The 20,751-nt window shown below is 37.3% G+C and overlaps 3 protein-coding genes across 5 annotated transcripts; 2 read left to right on the top strand and 1 right to left on the bottom strand.

Annotated features, from left to right (window-relative positions):
- Positions 1-16: 16 nt before the first annotated feature.
- LOC103405609 (ABC transporter F family member 5) lies at positions 17-4,710 on the top strand. Its single transcript, XM_008344622.4, has 9 exons — positions 17-1,268; positions 1,617-1,958; positions 2,473-2,613; positions 2,740-2,919; positions 3,058-3,213; positions 3,440-3,541; positions 3,641-3,769; positions 4,200-4,304; positions 4,398-4,710. The coding sequence occupies exons 1-9, from the start codon at positions 231-233 to the stop codon at positions 4,491-4,493; spliced, it is 2,289 nt and encodes a 762-aa protein (XP_008342844.3). The 5' UTR covers positions 17-230; the 3' UTR covers positions 4,494-4,710.
- Positions 4,711-11,694: 6,984 nt separating this feature from the next.
- Positions 11,695-15,948, top strand: LOC103405607 (uncharacterized). Of its 3 annotated transcripts, none has more exons than XR_011576147.1 (9): positions 11,695-11,878; positions 12,229-12,329; positions 12,416-12,499; positions 12,589-12,686; positions 12,785-13,077; positions 13,760-13,994; positions 15,180-15,384; positions 15,466-15,828; positions 15,886-15,948. XR_011576147.1 is itself a non-coding variant. In XM_008344619.4 (8 exons), exons 2-8 carry the CDS (start codon positions 12,237-12,239, stop codon positions 15,586-15,588), a joined length of 1,131 nt encoding a protein of 376 aa, XP_008342841.3. In that variant the 5' UTR covers positions 11,695-11,878; positions 12,229-12,236; the 3' UTR covers positions 15,589-15,863. The 3 variants fall into 3 exon arrangements, 1 of the variants encoding a protein (XP_008342841.3); XR_011576148.1 differs by having other exon boundaries at positions 11,857-11,958; XM_008344619.4 differs by lacking the exon at positions 15,886-15,948 and having other exon boundaries at positions 15,466-15,863.
- Positions 15,949-16,363: 415 nt separating this feature from the next.
- Positions 16,364-18,706, bottom strand: LOC103405606 (DNA-directed RNA polymerase II subunit 4). Its single transcript, XM_008344618.4, has 6 exons — positions 18,395-18,706; positions 18,163-18,271; positions 17,958-18,035; positions 17,297-17,330; positions 17,131-17,199; positions 16,364-16,678 (listed from the first exon to the last, which is right to left on the bottom strand). Exons 1-6 carry the CDS (start codon positions 18,441-18,443, stop codon positions 16,601-16,603), a joined length of 417 nt encoding a protein of 138 aa, XP_008342840.3. The 5' UTR covers positions 18,444-18,706; the 3' UTR covers positions 16,364-16,600.
- Between the last annotated feature and the right edge of the window lie 2,045 nt (positions 18,707-20,751).

Genomic DNA, 20,751 nt, shown 5'->3' with positions numbered 1-20,751 from the left:
AAAATTTATAAAATAAATGGTATGTTACGAATAGAAAATGAGTAGATAAAATTTATGATAATTGGATCATCAAATTCTATTTCATTTAATTTATAAAATTTTAACTACAAATTTAATTTATATAGTATTACTCGTCATCATTTGTTCTCCATAGAAGTATATGTCAAACAAAAAAGGGGCATGGGTAAAATTCCTGACCACTCAACACAAGAGAAGGGAATGGAGGAAGTATGATTTTCATTGTATGGGCATTTAAAACGCCACAAATTTCATTTTTCTATCTTGTTACAATTCATGGTCTGAGTCTCAGACTTGCAGCAAACCGAGAGAGACTCTACCCACCAAAACCAACCATGGAATTGAGCTCTAAGCTCCACCGCCTCCACCTCCGCTCCACCTTCATTAGCGGCTCATCCCCTTTCGACGCTCGCGCCACCGTTCGCCCTCCCCGGCTCCGCTCCCTTTCCAATCGGATAGCTTCTCAATCACTTAGAGATAGCAACAACACTAACTCCATCAAAACCACTAGTCATCTACAGATATCCACAACCCCAATTCCTAAATTTGCAACCCCCTTATCGGCGGTGGCTCTTGAAACATCCGTCGCCGAAACCACCGCCAGTGACGACGATGTCGAGTCTTTGTTCTCGGATAATTCCAAGAACGAATCTCAGAACAGACGTGGTAAAAAGAATTCGAATAATTCCGGGGCTTCCAGTATTTCTTCTGGTGTGAAGCTCGAAAATGTCCGAAAGAGCTACAAGGGCGTCACTGTGTTGAAAGATGTCACTTGGGAAGTCAAAAGGGGAGATAAGGTTGGATTGGTGGGTGTAAATGGAGCAGGAAAAACTACCCAAATGAGAATTATCGCCGGTTTAGAAGAACCCGATTCCGGCAATGTCATAAAGGCGAAACCCAACATGAAGATCGCGTTTTTGAGCCAGGAATTCGAGGTTTCGTTGAGTAGGACGGTCAAGGAGGAGTTTATGAGTGCGTTTAAAGAGGAAATGGAAGTGGCTGGGAAGTTGGAGAAGGTGCAAAAGGCGTTGGAGAGTTCCGTTAACGATTTGGAGTTGATGGGAAGGCTTTTGGATGAGTTTGATAAGCTTCAGAATCGGGCGCAGGCGGCTGACTTGGATATGGTGGATTCAAAGATTAATAAGCTGATGCCGGAACTCGGGTTTGCTCCAGAGGATACTGATAGATTGGTGGCATCCTTTAGCAGTGGTTGGCAGATGAGGATGTCGCTTGGGAAGATTTTACTTCAGGTATATTAACATATATCCTACCAATATGGTACATTTTGTTTTAGGTTATCTCTGTTGGCGATGTAGAAAACTGAATTATAACATTTATTATTGCTTGACGTATGCAACAATGTTTTATTACCGCAAATGGTGCGATGAAAAATTGTATGCAGGGAAAATTGCGAACTTGAATTTCTGTATAGCGAGATGCTGCCCCCAACAAATATTTGTTTCATCCAACATTTAGCATTTGTTTTTCACAGAACATTTGTTTTCTGCCAATAGGCATAGCATGTTTAATGTATCTTAGAATATGAATTGGTTTAGTTGTTGTTCATGAATCATGGCGCGATGTTTTTTTATCTTCAGGATCCAGATTTACTACTCTTGGATGAGCCTACAAATCACCTTGACCTTGACACAATTGAGTGGCTCGAGGATTATCTGAATCGGCAAGATGTGCCAATGGTTATAATATCTCATGACAGAGCATTTCTAGATCAGTTATGTACAAAAATAGTGGAAACAGATATGGGTGTCTCCAGGACATATGAGGGAAATTACTCTCAGTATATTCTGGCAAAGGCGGCATGGATTGAAACCCAAAATGCTGCTTGGGAGAAGCAACAGAAGGAAATCGAGCAGACAAGAGACTTGATACACAGGCTGGGAGCTGGAGCTAATTCTGGCCGTGCTTCTTCTGCTGAAAAGGTAAACTGAGGTTTACTGGCCTAGAGAGTTGTGCTGTGCAATTCTAAAGGGAACTAAATAAACCAGTCTAACCTGAACAGTCAGTCACGGTTGGAATTTGTTGCTTCATTTTCTCAATTTAACAAAATGCAACTTAATTGCTTTAAACTTTTTCTTTTCAGTCACGAAAATTTAAGAGTGGTGAGAAATATTCTTTCCAAAAACAAATCGTTTCACTGACTTTTTTGTCAGTAGGCTTGTAGTCTGTCTCATTTAATGGTTCTTGCCGAACTGCACTTTTACATTGTTGAGCCAAACAAACTAAATGTTACATAAATTCTTTTAATTTAAATTCCTATACCTATTAATGCTTGTTATGATACTCGATAGAAATGTAAAACATATATGATTGGTGGTTATATCTGTGTGATGATTCTAATTATTTTATTTTGTTATTCTATGTATTGCTCTCTATGGTGGTATTTAATCACTTCACTTCCCACTTATCTAACATTCTTTTTATTCTCAAAAACAGAAGCTGGAGAAACTTCAGGAAGATGATCTAGTTGAAAGGCCGTTCCAGAGGAAACAAATGAAGATCAGGTTTCCTGAGCGGGGACGAAGTGGAAGATTTGTTGCAACGATTAAGAATCTGGAATTTGGCTTTGGGGATAAGGTGGGTGGACATACGTTGCTAATAATAAGAAGTGCTACTTTAAACTCTTCATCTGCAAATTTTACTTTTTGTTGAAGAGAAATGAGACAAATTGTATATATTACATCAATCTGTGTTTTGTACCAGGTCCTATTTAACAGGGCAAATCTTACGATTGAAAGGGGGGAGAAAATTGCCATTATTGGCCCAAATGGATGTGGAAAGAGTACGTTGCTGAAACTAATAATGGGTTTACAAAAGCCAATAGCAGGAGAAGTTGAGATTGGGGAGCATAATGTCCTACCAAACTATTTTGAGCAAAATCAGGTGAGTTGGTGTTTACTTTGATTTAAGGAATACCACGGCAATTCTAGGTTTCATAACAGAAATTTTTAATTCCGTTTCTCAGAACTTTTTTTTTTTTTTTTTTTTTTCTGCATTTGACCTATATCCATGTCTTTTTAGGCCGAGGCACTTGATTTAAATAAAACAGTGCTTGAGACTGTAGAAGAAGCTGCAGAGGACTGGAGACTTGATGATATAAAGGGTCTCCTTGGGCGTTGTAATTTCAAATCTGATATGCTTGACAGAAAGGTTTCCCTGTTGAGTGGTGGCGAGAAGGTAAATTTAATAGGCTTGCAAATGAATTTTGTCAGTTCTTTGTACACATGTATTTTGTGCTTCCTTTATATCTTTTCCTTCCAGTGAGGTATTGACTATAATGTGTGTGAAGGTCTGAATTTGTTTTTGTTCATTTGTTCCATTTTGAGAAGCCTACATAATACGTGGACTTACACATGTCAAGGTGAGGTGAGGATTTTAACAGTTTGTCTTTCACTTTTGTTAGGCACGCCTTGCCTTTTGCAAGTTCATGGTAAAGCCGTCAACTCTGCTAGTTTTGGATGAACCAACAAATCACTTGGATATTCCTTCAAAAGAGATGCTTGAGGCAAGTCTCTCACATTTTTCTTTCCATTCTATGCAATGAGTATTTTGCATTACTTCAGCATCACTTAAATATAATATGGTCCCTAATTGTTTCTTTCAGGAGGCAATCACGGAGTACAAGGGCACTGTCATCACAGTTTCTCATGACCGATACTTCATAAAGCAAATAGTTAATAGAGTAGTGGAAGTTAAAGATTGCAAGTTGCAAAATTATGCAGGAGATTACAATGTAAGCACTTTCTTGACCCTCCATGTATTGGCTTAAAAGTGTAGTGTTTGGATTTTTCTGGTTTCGTTTAATAGTTTAAAAAAAAAAACAAAAAAAAAAAAAAAGAGCTAAATTTAAAAATTATCTCATTATCTTGAGCTGAGCCTTAACCAAATGATGATTCAGGAAATATTTTAAGTTTGTAGAACCAACAAATTGATGACTCCCGGGTTGTAGGATGATTATAGAACATTTTATCATGTGGCAACAAGGGATCCTTTCACTTAATCCCATCTTTCATTCGCAATTTCAGAAGACAGAAAAGTTAGTGCCCATAACGTTAGCAGCTGTGATCACATTTGGAGAGTCTAGGGTTCATTAAAAAATTAAATCAGTTATCCAGTTGCTTATTTGATCAGTGATTCTGACCATGAGGTTTTATGACGTGCAGTATTATCTAGAAAAGAATCTTGATGCTAGAGAAAGAGAGCTTGAGCGTGAGGCCGAGATCGAAGAAAAGGCTCCTAAAGTGAAAGCAAAGTCAAAGATGTCTAAGGTAAGCATTCTTCCATTATGAGACCTGAGAAATTGTAAGTGTTTTGGTGCAGCAATCTGAGCCGTTGCTTAATACCCTTGTTTTCCACTATAGGCTGAGAAGGAAGCTCGGAAGAAGCAAAAGATGCAGGCATTTCAGCAAGCAAAGGCCAAATCAAAAGGAACAAAGAATGCCAAGAGATGGAATTAAGCGAAACCTCATCGAACATTGTTCATTATTGTTAAGCTAATTTTAGAGACGAAGAGGGCTTTCCCAGTTAGCCGAGCATGTATGTACATAACAGTAAACATTATTATTAATAGGATTACGTTTACCGGTTTGTTTCGGGAGAATTACGGTGCAACAGAAATCCTTGTACATGAAGCTCTATGTTCAGTAATGGCAAAAATATGAAATTACGGTGCAACAGACATCCCTCTTCCTTATTTTAGGACTCAAGAATACAATACGTACCTAGTGAAAGTGGAAGGATAGAACAAAGATTATACTCTCAACAGCAGCAATAACCTTCAACTTGAACAAAATAAGGAATTTCTCATTCATTTCTTCGCGTAATGTAGTGAACAATCATTTCCAAGCCAATTCTCGGCTTGCCTATACTGGAATTGGATTGGGCAATTTAACAGTAATTTCAGTCTACACCAAATATGGGTTTAATTAGCAACTGGATTAGCTAGGAATATACATTCTCTATGTGGGAATACTTAAATTGATGGGCCTAAGTAGAACCGGCTCAACTCAAACCAAGTCAATCCCTACATGTAGTCCAAACCAAACTAATTCTATGTATCCAACGTGCCCCATATGTATAAAAAACCGACAAATGAAATAAGAGAAATAATAAATACTCACTCCTTTTTAGCCTCTCACACACCCATGTTAATCCTGGTTGTTATTTTCATTTGATTTATTCAATCTGATAGCAAAAAATAAAGAGAGGTTTGTGAGAGGCTAAAATGGGTGTGTGAAAATCATCTCCATTGAATAGCCATGTAATTGGTCACATTTTGCAAATCCCAAAACTCTCTAATTCCCCAAAGTATCCACCACGATACGTTGTTCTGAGGTGTTGATGGCGGCATTAGAGGTGGCAATTGTGGTGATGCTAACAACAGTGGTGGCAATTTTATTTTTTGTAAGGGTGTTAATAGCAACATTGGTAGTGGGGCTGGTGATGTCGGTTGTGGTGGTAGTAATGGCTGTTGTACTTTTATCTAATAAAGTACCAAGATATCAAAGTCGTAGGAAAAAGTGAAAACAATCTCAAACATAATACAAGAGATTTGTGTGGTTCAATGTAAAAGCTTGCATTCACCGGCGAAGTACGGTGAGTAAATTTTAAACAAACAAAGATTACAAAAGAGTGTTTAAACTCTTACATCCACAAATTACAAACCCAAACGAGTAGAGAACCTGAACAAAAGAGGAAGAGTCTCCCATTTTGCGCTATAACTCACAAATTGACTTTTATGAGTCCAGAGTCCAAATGGTTACATGCACCCAAAAAACTAAATTAGAGAAAGGAACATTTTATTTGAATCCGTATAGTCTCTTTATGCACCAAACTTGAAATTTAAATCTGAATTATCTTTTTTACCTTATTGCCATAATTACCATCAATTACAAGATGAAATTAATAATAACATTGAAATGCATCAATAAACCCACACCCAATAATCAAATTCTATCATCAACAATCTTTATCGTACGTTCATTCTGGCTAAAACCCTAAGTGTGCGTTTGTTTGCCCTCACTAGCTTTCACTAGACTAGACTTGATGAAGTGTTAGTGTAGTCCCTTGTTTGTTAGGCACTAGGACTATTTTTAATGAGACTAGAAGGGACTCGCCCAGACTAAAGGCTTCACTAGTCGGTCTTAGCGAGAACACCCTTACTATTGAGCATACTGTTAAGACTTCTCTGCTCCGCTTGGCCCCTCCCATCATTGACTGCAGACCTTCCCCATCTCCCAGAATACCCAGAAGAGTTTCTAAGTCTGCAATTACCCTTAGTTACCCAACTCCCAAACTAGCAGCCACCTCCAAAGCTAATAGCTATCTCTCTTCTCTCTTTTTGAATCGATGGAATCTAACCTTGATCTCATGAGCGTGTAGGCGAAAACGTTCGTGAAATGGAGTTTTAACAAAGGAGAAATTAGCAATTAAATGCAGGGGTAAAATACTAATTAACCACTAATATGGAAGGCTCCAGATTTATTGGAGTAGCAACTTGGGTACCACGTGTATTGTTGAGATGGGAAAAAGAGAAGAGAAATGTGATAAATGAGGGGAGAAACTGGCCAATCAGAAAGGAGAAAATGGAGGGAAATGAGGGGAGGGATGAGTAGCCAACCTGGATCCCAAACCTTTGACCCGTTTCAGACCCTACGACCCGATCTTCGGACCCGTTTCCTGCGACTGTTCCAACGGGTTTTCTGTCAATTTTTCTGGCTTTCTTGAACCTGCCATCACCACCAAACATCACCACGACATCCTAGCATCCAATTAAAGCCAAAATCGACGAGATTTCATCATGGTTCCACGAAAGAACACCCATGTTGGTGATGTGAAACCCTTGTTGGCGATCCACCATTTCTAAAACGTTCTCCTTCAATTACCACCACCATTAAACACATCTTGAGTCCAGGAACAACCCCAAATAAGTTTGGGGGTGGAACACCGAAGAAGACGAATCGAAGTGCACCCATTTCAAGGGTTTCCGGTGGAGCACATGTATGAATAAAATTTCGCTCATTGAGCTCTACATGTTTGTAAAATTTGGTAATTTTTAGAGTTAGGTGAATTTTCTGGCGAGTCGGTGTGATGGCTCGTGGTTCGAGGACCCATTTGATCTTTTTAGGCTAAATTTGATACTCCGATTCCATATATGATATCTGATGGACACAATTCCATCGTTCAAACATAGTTTCGTTAGGGTCTGCCATTTAATTATTATAACCATTGACGATTCGATCGTTGGATCGTCACCAAACTTTATTGTGTTATAGTACATAATATTTGAGCACCTTAGGAACATACGGATTGGAAATCCGGCATACGGATCTTCCCGAATTGAACTTCTAAGTTTGTAAAACCAAAAGTTGACCGCCTTTTAATTTTAGCGATTGGCAGAGATCAGATCGTTAGATTGTTCCAAAATTTTAGGATATTGTTCTAGAAGATAAATGGGACTCTTGAGAAATTATAGATCGGAAATCCGTGAGCGGATATTCCGGATCGAATTACGTAAGGTTGTGGACCCCATTGTTGACTAATAGTTGACTTTTGGTCAACATGTCTCAAATCGTTTTAAATACTAAAGTTAGTACTACTAGAGACTAAGTGAAGTCTAGTGGGCCTACATTGTTTAGTTAGTGACTTTAATAAATGTGATGGTTATTACCCTGGTTTCATATTTAATATCCTTTGTGGATATGACTTGGTTTATTAAATGTGATTTCTATTAAAATGTATTTTTATATTTGGTCATCGATCTATTGTTATGAAATGTGATTCGATTTGTGGATTGGAAATATTTGTGAAATGTGATTTGAAATACATGTTGAGTTGTTTGTGAAATGCGAGGGCTAGTAGTGGACCGTTAACCTATTGTGATGAGAATTTGTTTGCTTCGATAATGTTTTATTTCTTGCTTCGTTGACCCGTTCTAAAATTTAGTACTTGTTCTTTGTTTCATTTCGTTAAGCCTTTGTAAATTGAGCACTTGATTCATGTTTTATTTCTTCGTGCTGTTGTTATGTTTCTTGGACTTCTGCTCGGTTCCATTGAGTGGTCTGGAACTAGGTTCTGCTGGGATTCTGTTGAGTGGTCCAGTTCCCTGCTCTGTGTGGATTCCGTTGAGTGGTCTGGAATCCCTCGTGCTCCGCAATTCCATTGAGTGATCCAGAATCGTATTTTGCTTTGGATTTGGTTGAGTGGTCCAATATCCATTGTACTCCGTGATTTCGTTAAGTGGTCCGGAATCGTATCCACTCAGATTCTGTTGAGAGGTCCGAAATCCCTTATACTCAGCGATTCTGTTAAGTGGTCCGGAATCGTATCCACTCAGATTCTGTTGAGAGGTCTGAAATCCCTTATACTCTGCGATTCAGTTGAGTTGTCCAGAATCATATCCTAGTTTGGATTTCGTTGAGTGGTCCATAATCTAGCTTGGTATTTTGGTTTCATTGAGTAGTTCGGAACCCGATGTTGTTGAATTTTGTTAAGTGGTCCGAAATCACATTCTTCATAGATGTAGGCTTCGGCCGAACTATGTCGCTCTAGTCCTGCATTTTGGTGTATTGTATGAGTTATTAATTGACGTGATGGTGTTGGAAAGCATATGTGTGTGTAAATGGCAAAGTGACAACTCTTGTTTGGCTTATGGTTGATGTGTAGTGTGGTACCCTATGTTTTCTGCTAGGAAGTGTTTTACAAAAAGTTCAGAGTTTAACAAATGGTGAACTACGAATGACTTGATCACGTTGGAAGATACGTAGGCAGTCTAACAAAGATGTTAGATGCAACCATTGAGTAAATGAAAAATCACTACACAATCCGAAGCTTGAGTTATGCTTTGTCCGTATCTCGGAGGCTATGTTAGATATACGGGTACTTGGTGACGTCACTTGTCGATCCTGGACATAAGTCAAGATCAGGGCGTGACACTAACGCAGAAGACACCAAGTCCCAATTGACTCAAAACCAAGATTCATTAAGCCAAAGCACAAACATAAGAAAAAGACGATGAAGAAAGTCGCATTTCCCAACCATTCCAACTGTCCAAGTCTTCCGGAACACCTAGAAAAAAATCCAACCCATTTCTCATTTGGGTTTGATCCAGACCCCAATTCAACCAAAATCGAAATCTTTTAAATTGATTTGTCGTGCCAAGTTTGCCATTTCTTCCTTTTCTAGTAAGGTAGTTCTTTCTAGTGATGTCAAGGGCAACAAAATCAAGATTTGCCAAGCTTGCCATTTCTCTTTTTTCTTAAAGAAAATGAGATGTGTAAGAATTTGCAATAATATGGATTCTGGAGGAATGTAGTGTTAGAACTTCTGATTCTTACAAAATTTTCATTTTTGAACTTCAAGCCAAAATGATAAGTACTCGAAACTTCAGGCACAAGATTTACATTATTAACACTCACTACACAAGCACTTCCATCAGTATCGAGTAGACTTGACATTTTAAATCTGACCCGTTAAAATTAGTATTTGGTTGAGTGTTTAACGGGTTGGGTTTTTAATGGGTGAACCTGTTAATCATCCGTTAAGTAACAGGTCATTTTGGGTCAACCCGCAAAACCCGTTAGCACCTGTTAACACCCATTAATGAAGGCATTTGTGTAATTTCATAGTCGTAATAGAAAACCTTGCTCTCTGTCTCGCTTTGCACGTTGCTCTTTGTTCTTTTTGCTTATGGGCTGCCATTCTCTCCCTCATCTTCTTCCTCAAAAATCAGGGGTTTACTGAATTCTGCCACCCTCTCTCCGATAAGTTCCGATTCCCTTCCACCTCAAAAATCAGGGTCTTACTGAATTTTGCTCTGTTTTGTTCTCCTGTAGTTACTCTGGTTTTTTTAAGCCCTGTAATTTTAGTTTCACGAAATTCTTTGCGCGTCAATACGGTTCAAGTTCCTCCAGTTTACATCTGTCCAATTGGTTGTTGGAAAACATGAACTTTTGTCACGATTTGACCAAGGCTGGCCGCAGGACAGCCAATGTCTTAGAGCTAGCTACACACACACACACACACACACACACACACATATACATACATATACATATACATATATATACACACACACATATATACATACATATACATATATATATTATGTATATATATGTATATATGAATACACACACATACACACACACATATACATATATATATATTATGTATATATATGTATATATGAACACACACATATATACATATATATATATATTATGTATATATATGATGTTAGACTGTTAGTTAATATGTGTAATTTGTCTTGGAATGCAAAATTTAAAAAAAAAAAAAAGCAAAAACATTGTTAACATGTAACTTATTAGATTAGCGGTTTGAATTTGGATGACTCATTAAATTAACAGGTCGGGTTGAATCTGATCCAAACCCAATATATCTAACCAAGTTTACAAGTCTATACTCAAGTATTAGTACTAGAAAGAGAGAAATTAATGTGGAAGACGATTGGAACCACTCTCATTAGAATAATGTAGTGTAGAATGGAAGATTATACCGCACCATTCAAATAGTAGGAAAATTAAATATGCATTGCAGGATGAGCGATTATACCGCAGCATCTAAAATGCAGTGTATGATAAGTGATTGTACCGTACAATCTAAAATTGTAGTAACATAAATAAACATTAGATTAGCAATCAGGAGCTACCCCAAATAAGAAAAAAATAGTAAATATTAAATTGAGGACCAGGAGAAGGCATGATGGTAGCAATTCTTTATTGTGGTGAGAGATCACAAAGCAAGTGAGGAAGAAAAGGAAGATAAACATTAAGATCCTTGAGGGAAGCATTTTTCGGCGAAGGAAATGAAAACTGGTTAGGGTTAGAGAGTCATGTTGATAACGTGTTACAAATAGGCAAAAACGAGAGATAGATAACTTTTGCTAAACATCGAAGTGGAATAGGAGCAATATATCACACTGTTTATTTTTGTAACTGTATTAGACAGTGGATGTAGGTACAGAGTGGGGAGTGAGATTGATATTATTGCCTTCACTTTTGATCTTGTTGTGTTGTATTGAGGATACAAACATACCTCAATATATAGAGGTTTTGATCCACCATAACTTTACATGCATAAAGAAAACTTTTCACCTCCCTAAGATTTTCTCACATAAAGCTTTCAATGGTTGTCACCAAAATTTATTTTGGTTTGCTTCCTTGTACAATCATATATTTCCCAACATTTTCAACAATTTTAATAAAAACATTGCTGTAAAATTGAAAAGATGATAGGAGATGGCGTTATATAATTAAGAGGTATTTGTTGATTTGTCCCTGCACTTATATGCAACTGCCAATTAGCCGATTACCCCCTTAAACTTTTTAAATTAACCAATTTCGTCTTAAACTTTTATTTTAGTCGATTACCCCCTGAACTTTTTTAAATAGCCAATTCCTCCTTGGCATTAGATTTTAAAAACTTTTATTCAATTTTTCATCATTTTTGCCCTCATATAGTTATCATGTGTTTGTTTCCGTGATTAAGATGAATGGAAAATTGGATGTAAATTTTTAAAATCTAACATAGGAGGAAATTGGCTATTTAAATTTTTTTAAAGAAGCAATCAGCTAAAATTAAAGTTTAAGAAGAAAATTGGTAGCTCTATACAAATTTAGAATGCAAATCGACAAATATGCGTATAATTAATCAAACGAAAAGTTGGGGGTGTTGCTAAATAAAATTAGGGCGGGGGTTGGGCGGGCCGTATCAGTCTAGGTAAATTATAGCCCATCCAGAGAGTCTGCAGTGCACCGCAGCGCAGCCTCTTTCAGTCCTCATCAGGCATCAACCATTGTTGCCGCCGGTGTCCTCTGCTAATGTAACTACTTCTTCGTTTAATTCTTCTTTGTTTAATTCTTCAGTTATGCGAATCAGACTTTTTGCTCTTAAAAACAAAGGGTAGTGTGCCGAAACTCTGACAAATTCTTTTTGCTCGGACAGCACTGAATAAACTCACAAAAATTCCAAGGATAAATGGAGTGTTACGAAGCATATGACATTCTTTTGTTTGTGCTTTGCTTCTCAAACAAATTGTTTTAAGTTGCACTTGAGAGCCTCAAATCTATTGTTTTTTCGTTTATATTGATTTCACTTATTTTGTTTATTTAGCTGTATGTGCTGGAATTTGTGTTTTCAGCTCTTTGTTTAATTTGTGACTATGGCTTGTAGCTCGGGTGATGGCTCAAGTCCTACTAGGCATGCCGGGACCCTGGGCTGATGATTTTCGTGAAACATCTGATCATTATACTACAAAGATTGGCGGATTACCCGTGAGCAACTGCTGCTCATCTTCTCATGTTTTCTTCCAGTATACGAGTGTTGAGTTTTTGAACCCCTTTTATTTTCTTTGTAACAGGACTGGCCTCTCCCTGAGGAATCCGTCACGCCTGATCTGCTTAAGTGCAGTGCATGTGGAAGTAGATTAAGTCTTGTTGCACAGGTTTTACTTTGGCAACTAATCATTTTACCTTTTAATGACATATCTTTTGAAAAGATACAGGCCGTGATTTTTAATTCTTTATTCTCCAGGTTTATGCCCCAATTTCCAGTAAAATCGTACAGATTGAAGAGCGTGTCATTTTTATTTTTGGGTGTCTAATGCCAAAATGTGGGAGCACTCCTCTTAGGTCATTTTAAAGCATCTTAGTTGATATTAACTGCAAAATATATTAGTGTTGGTGCAGGCGTTGTTGGTTTTTCTTATGATGTATCTTATATCATGCAGCTGGCGAGCGCTGCGTGTTCAAAAGCTACACAATGAGGAGGAACCAATTACCTCTTCTCTGGAAGTGGTCCCATCAACTTCATCAGTACCGGTTTCAAATGCCAGCTGGTGGGAGGATTTGGACGATGAAAATGATGAAGATATAAATCTAGAAGAGTTGGGTAAAGCATTTAATGATGCTGCGAGATTAGCTTCGACTGCCAAGAAACCTCATAGAAATGATCACAGTAAGACTTCTACAAAGCCATCTTCTTCAAGTCAGTTGGAAAAAGTGGCAGACGTTGACACACCTGGTATGGATGTCTTTTAGAAGAATAAGTCTCAGCTTAGCTTCCCCTTACTTGATTTCCAAGCTTTTATAATTGTATGTGTTTTTTGGCCACCATTTCATGAGCTTTCATGAGCTTCGTCTCCTTTGTACATGTACTGTACTATGGCTGTTGCATTTTTCTCTGTGGCTAAAATATGCCACTTCGTTGTTGTTTTGTTCAGAGTCTTTTTGGTGGTTCAGTGTGAAAGGTACCATAAAAAAAACTGCACAAAGTGGATGGTTGGCTACAAATGTAATGATGTGGGAGAACGAAACTTGTCATTAAATAATTGTGAGATGAATAAGTTCTTTTCTTTTTAAGGGATGAAGTAACCAAAATTAGCTTGCCTATAAATTATTGTAGTTTCTATCCCACTTCGACTGCAACATAATGGTAAAAATCATTTCTTCATACATAAGGGTAAAAACCATTTGTTCATATAAACTTCTGCTTAATTTGAAAAACCAAGTTTATGTGTGTGTACAACATGATTCACTTATTTACATATTTATTGTTTGTTGTAAATTGGTATTTCTTTTTCTTAACTGATTCAAATTCTTCCATTCAATGACATTCTTTTTCAGTAAAATCTATGTGCTGGGTTGCCATTTCAGTGTTGTTTTAGGTTTTTCTGAGGTATAACTTGTTTAATGTGCTTGTGCAGTGGTGCCTTGTTTTTATGTATACACTCAAAAAGAGTCATCCTCAAAGGATCTTACTTCTTTATGTTCAAACTACTCATCACTTTCCATTGCAAAGGAAGGAAATGATAATGAGGATCACGGACAAGATGAAACGTGGGCAGAGGAAGCTTATGAATATGATAAAGCTTTGACAGCTGACAGGACCTACCTTAAGTTCAAGAAACGGTTGGATGCACACCCAGAACAATGTTTCAGGTATTGAATTAATGAAACTTAAGATGTTCAAGTAGATGGAAATTAGGATGCAAGTAGTTAGTTACACTTCATTTTCATTTGTAGCTTGTTATCAAAATTAGTTAAAATTTGTGGAGACTCTTACAATGCGTTTGGTGGTCAATACCAATGCGAGGCTCACTCTGATGCAGAAGCACATGAAAATCACATGGGTTTAGTTAACATAATATTGCAGAGCAACCCACATATATCAACTCCACCAATTTATTTATTTAATTTTTGGGGGGAAGGGGGAAAATTAGGAATGAGTGCTGCTTACTCCAACCCCGTGGGGAAACATTGTTTAGTTTGAATAGCTATATATGACCATGCCACACGCCGTCACCCATGGCCATGTGAGCATGCCACACTCCATCCCTGATGGTATTTCCATCTGAGGTGTTGCAACAATGTGAACCAATGTCTGGCTACACACTATGCTGAGATGGCTGTATGATATGAAGAGCCCACTCGTTCATATATTGGTAACGTTCCCTTGAAAATCCCATCTTCACAGGCTTTGGTAACGTTCCCTTGAAAATCCCATCTTCACATGCTTATTCGTGAATTTCTTCAAGGTCTATTTGTTGCAACTCATTACTAGTCTCATATAGGTCTTGAAAGGCCATGGCTCTATGATATGGTCAATTGGTCATATGATCTTTTCCCGAAATAATTTCATGTAACTGCATATATCAGATGACCAATTTACCATAATTTTTTCATCTTTCTCTCTGATTTGAACCATAAGGATGAAGTGTCTTGTAGACGAAAGCATATGAGTTGTATCTATAATTTTCCCTTTTAAAAATCTTTTCTTTTAGGCCTCACCAATGAGGAGTTACTTACTAGCGTACCTGGACATAATTTTGTTTCAATTTCCATGTGATAATATGTGATTTCAAAACCTTGCGACCACATGTGAGTAGAGCTTTTTCATTTTTCACTTCCCCCTTGGAAAGTAATACTTGTTAAGCTTATATTCGACCTTAATTTAGAAACTGAGTGTGAAGTTGATGGGAAGCTTGTCTGAGGCTTTGGCATCTTTCATGTCTTTCGAAATTGGCCCAGCAATTATCACTGTTAGACTTGGAACCGAGGAATGATATCTATTTTTTAACTCTGCGTTTGTCTTTTATCATTTCTTACGATATCTTGTGTACTCAGATATTCATATGGTGGAAAGCCACTCCTGGCTACATCGGCTGAAGGAGATCCGGGGAGATGTAGTCTATGTGGTGGATCAAGGAAGTACGAGATGCAACTAATGCCCCCATTATTATATTTTCTACAAGAAGCAGCTGATGATTGTCAGAGGCAGTCACTGGAGAACTGGAACTGGATGACACTTATGGTATACACTTGTTCCAAGGTAAGTCAAGTATTTGCTATTTGGTCTCCTATTACGTAGGTGCCCTTTAATTTTATGCAGAAACAATTTGATATTTTGCAGAGCTGCTGTCAACATGGTCAAGGAACGTCCAAGCATGGGAACTGGCTTGTGATAGAGGAAGCTGTTGTGGTACAAGTCGACAAATCTTTTAATGGGCTAGCTGAACATGGTTATTTGTCATGAATCGGTGCAGTAGATGTAGCCTCTTCATGGCTATTATACATACATATACGGGAATATTAAAGGCGTTGTCTCTTGGTTATTGATGGTTGCTGATGAGTGGCGCTGACACGGAAGAGCTCTTGTTCTGGACCTTCTGGTAAAGCTTGAAGAATTTCAAATTTGTCCCCGCTTATGCTTAAGCAAGTCTCATTGGCCATTCGAAACAGGCTACCGAGACTGGTGAGATGTGATGTATACATGGTTTGCTTGCTAGAGAACAATTAAGTTTTCCCGTTTCTGAGTGTGTGATGCCATTAGGTTGATATTTTAGTATGTGACACAATTTTTCTGCTGAGAGAATGCAAATACTTACTGGTAAAATCTTGCCACACGCACACGGTGTTTCAATTGCCTATAGGATTTGTGTACAAATGGAATATGATCCTATAGCGTATATACTTGGAGAGTCCTTGTGACAGGATTCGAGTTCGATGTTCTAAACACCCAACTCGGTTTCACTTGAAGCTAGGCCGTAAGATGGGTAGGCAGGTTGGCATGTGACACACTTAGAGGGTGGACTGACAAATTTTAATGGGTTTAAGGAAACTTTTTTGAAAAAAATAGTCGATGGAGTCAACTTTTGGTTAGACAACTTGGCTACGTCCGGGTTCTTTTGTTCTATATGATTAGACACAAGAACCTGACTAATTGGACCGATCAATTAACCGAATTTTAAAACTACATTGCATTCAAACCACATTGGGATGGCATTAAGCCTTTGTGACAAAACTCAGAATACTTTAGAACAAATCACTCAAGGGCATCATCACCCACGAATACTAGTCATAATATTCATTCAACTACATCCATGTAAGATCCACACACAAGGTTTGAAGTTGGTGGCTGTCCAAAGACAGCTTGCTTGGCAGTCAAGTTCTGAATATTACAAAATATGCTACAAAACGACGTTCGGAGTTGCATTGCCATAAATACAGCACCTTTCATAGTCATATGGAACAGAAGTAGCGACAGACTACTCAAATTTCTTGATTAGCGCCAGGTCATTCAACATTTTATCAATTGCATCATCGTCGTGAACCCGTCCTTTTGCCTGCATAAGAGAGGCTCCGTTAATGGATACTAATTAGAGTCAAGTAAACCCTAGGCATGACTTACAGACTTCAGAAGGAAATCAATGAGATTTCTTTTTCTGCACTTGAATTAAGTTTTGTTCATTGGAAATTAACTGACATTAAACTTGCTCGCTCCTACTCCAATGGCAACTCAACTGAAGAACCTACATCTTGAATGTTACCTGCTAAAGAACCTTTCTCACCCAGCATCTGATTCTATCCATACAGTCAATTTTTATTTATTTATTTATTTATGGCAAACACTACTACGGATTATTCATTGTTTAAGATTTGATTTTCCAGAGATGAAGACTCATATAATTTTCAAAATTTTCTGAGAAACAATGTACCATTCATACGAAGCATTATGTATATCCATATTGACAAATTCATAAACACCACTCGGAAAGGTTGGATGAGTGGGATATACCTTTATAGATGGCACCATAGCAATAGCTTCCTCAACAGTTTCAGGGCAGAGATTGCCAAGAACACAGAGCTGCACAACAGAAATTATTCCAGCATTAAGAAGATTTGTGTTAACAATGAAAAGAAAATTCTCTTTCTAGAGTTTATTATAGGTAATTGGAACTTACCTCGAACTCAGTCAGCTGATATCTACTAAGGATTCTGAATGTTGGTTAAGATTCACAAGTTTGAAGAAAAAATATCATGCTTTCACGTCAAAAGTAAATAACATAAACCACCATTCCTATGACAATTGCCAGCGTTGTCCCGATTAAGCATCTGAAAGATACAGTACACATCTGGACTGGCGGCCCATAAGGGTTACAAATACTCTCATCAACAGATAACTCAGCCAAATTGCCCATCAGCTGAAATCTCATAACTCATGAGATAGTCTTTTGTAGATCGCATAATAAATGCTTCGTTTTCATTCAATTACAGAAGTTGACAAATGATTGAATTCCAAACTGCTATGGTTTTACTTTCTTTAACACGAGACGCACAATAACCAGATAACCAACACTTAATCTGCATCTTAACAAGAACCTAAGACAGGAAACCTTGCAGCCATCCGGCTAATTTGGATTTATAGGGTTGATTAGAAAATTATGCAAACTCGAGTCTCTATCACTGACTCCCAGGAACGAATGAAAGGACATAAGTGCAATGTCCAAGATAGGATGAGATTCTACGGGTGCACATGTATAAATGTAGTAGAGTTGTAGCAGCATAACCATGAACGAACAACAAAGAAGATAAAATTTCCATCTTTTACAATTTGAAGGATACTCTCGAACTTGTTTAACAGCGTCGGGATTTTTGTAACGGCTGAAGCGCTTCACATACTGCAGTGACTTCTCAAATACTCTGAGAAGGTAAGGCAAAAAGAAACAACAAATTAAGCAAAACAGACAACATCCTGATCGGAATCCTAATATTATGCTAGATTGAAGATTAAGGATTAAAGATTAAAGGGAGTGAAAGGGAAACTGACTGAGAAACTTGGTTCCTGGGATCATCAGACATCTGTTGAAGCTGCTCGAACTTGTGTTCCAGAATCAAAGAAACTTCACAGTTCATTAAGCACTTTGCCTTCAAAAACTCTGCCCACCACAAAACCAAATCCCACCATTTCTCTAATTAATCTAATCTAACGCAATACATACATACATATATAGATATATATACATAGAGAGAGAGAACAAGAGAGAGCGGGAGAAAGCTACCGTCTCCGATTTTAAGCTCGGCGGCGTTTTCTTCCTCTTCCCCAGACATGTTTGCGGAGTATCTAGAGAGAAAAGAGAGAGAGAGAGAGAGAGAGAGAGAGAGAGAGAGACGGGGCTTAAGCAAAGCAAGGAGTTGGATTAAGAATTTATTGAAGAGGCAGAGGCGGCGTTGGCCTGGCCATCATATATAAAAAGTACTTTTCCTCATTTACCCTCAATTTTTCGCTCTGAATTTATTTTATTTTATTTTATTTATTTATAAAATTATATGATGCTGCCATTGAGAGCTTAATCTTTGATGTCCGAGAGCTTGCCAACCAATTGAGGGCCCTAGAAATGGCAATAGGGTGGCTCATATAATAGCGTCGTACTCTGTTACTAAGAGCAGATCCAAAGTTGTTAGCCTCCCGGGCCTTAGGTAATTGCCCAATATCTTCACCTTTAAACTGAAAAGTAGGTCATTGATATTAAAATATTATTTTTTATAAAATAATAAAAGATAACTTTATTTTAATTTCTAATAATAATAAAAAATTAGTTGAAAATATTGAAATGTAGTATAAAGTGGTTCTTGCTTATTTATAGAAAAAAATTATAATTTTTACAATTTTTTAATAATTAGATTGTGGCTGATGTCAGTCTTGCGTCACATAGGCCAGATATTGGGCTAGTGGATTATTGCTTGACTGAGTCATCGAGCTCACCTGGAGCCTAATGCCCTAGACTGGGCTAGAGGGTTTTGGGGTGGGGTAGTAGATTGGATCGCCTATCCCCAAGGGGATTGGATCCCGTTGGACGTGCTCTAAAGGCATTGGTCTGGCCATCATATTGAACAAATAGTTTTCCTCATTTACTCTCAATTTTCCGCTGTGAATTCTTTCTTCTTTTTATTTTAAGCTAATTATCCATCTAAATTTTTATTTCAATGCTCTTGCTAAGGATGTAATGCTTGATATTCGAATTAATTGAATAAAGTTATCATTTGAAAAAAATAAAAAACCTTATATCTTTTAGTTGTTTTTATGTAAGGACGACCAGAAATTAAAAATATGCATAGGAGTAAAATAAAATTATATGTTTCTTTAAAGAAAATTTGAGCATTAGTCTATGAATTTTGATCTAACTAGAGTTTTGGTTCATGAAAAAAAATACCGTGAATATTAGTTGTTAACTTGTTACAAGATGGAGCAATAATCCTTATGAATAACACCATTATAACTTCCATCCAAAATAAAGAGCTTAGGGGAGCAAATAATGGACAAAATTTCTAATGGAATAATCCAAAATAAAATTGTTCTACATAGTGACAAGTTTGGGGATCATTACTCACCGATTTTTAGTACGGGTATGAAAACTTTAGTTCGACTAAAATTTAGACACCAATACTCCAATTATCTAATTCCCTTTTGCTAATTATCTCTCCATTGTCAAATAAATGATGTGTCGTTATCATTAGGGAGCTTTATATATAGAGGCAATTTTTTTTATTATTTTCAAGAAACTCCATTAGTTTTTAAACATATCAAGGAGAGACAAAAACATAAAAATAACTAAAGCCGAGTCCAAAAACAAGGAAATAATGTTTTAAAATACAAGCCATACCCCTGAGGCTTTAGGGCTGTTAATATAACTCAGCCCTTACAACTCAAACAAAATTAATATATGTCATAAGCTCAACTCATCCTTGACTATTTTTGCAAAATCAGCTTTCAAACTATATGTAGAATCAATTTGTATCCTTTATTACTAGAATCAGTTCAACCCGTCATCGACAATTTTTGCAGAATCGGTTCAATTAGTCATCAACCATTTTTGTAGAATCAGTTCAACCCGTCCTCGACCATTTTTGCAGCATCGGTTTAATCATTCATCTACCATTTTTGCTGAATCAGTTCAACTCGTCATTGACCTTTTGTGGAGAATTAGTTTAACTGCGCCAATGTCTACTTCTTCAAGGTCAAGGACTTGGCCGAAAAGTTCGCCATGCTTCAATTTGGTGTTTGCACCTTTTGTTGGTTCCTTTAAGGGCTTCTTGATTGCTCATACATATGTGCCTTTTTCCTTTATAGTTTTTTATATGTGCTCTATTTGGCTGCCGAGAAAGTGAGGAAGAAAGTAAAATACAAAAATTTAAGAATTTGCACCTGCAACACGACCCAGACGTCGAATCAATGAAAAAAAAAAGGATAAATTGGAATGAAATTGAACTGGATATGAGAGGCTTCTCCCCGATTGCCAATCTTTCAAACTCCATAACTTCACCTTTGGCCTAATATTTCTTGAAGAGAGAAAGGGAGAGAAAAGAGTAACAAATGAAGTGATGGAATGTGAAAAGACTTTACCACTATACAGGGTAT

This window comes from Malus domestica, chromosome 15 (genome assembly GCF_042453785.1).
Source record: "Malus domestica chromosome 15, GDT2T_hap1".
NCBI classification, from domain to species: domain Eukaryota; kingdom Viridiplantae; phylum Streptophyta; class Magnoliopsida; order Rosales; family Rosaceae; genus Malus; species Malus domestica.
This window is presented reverse-complemented; position numbering and strand designations above follow the sequence as displayed.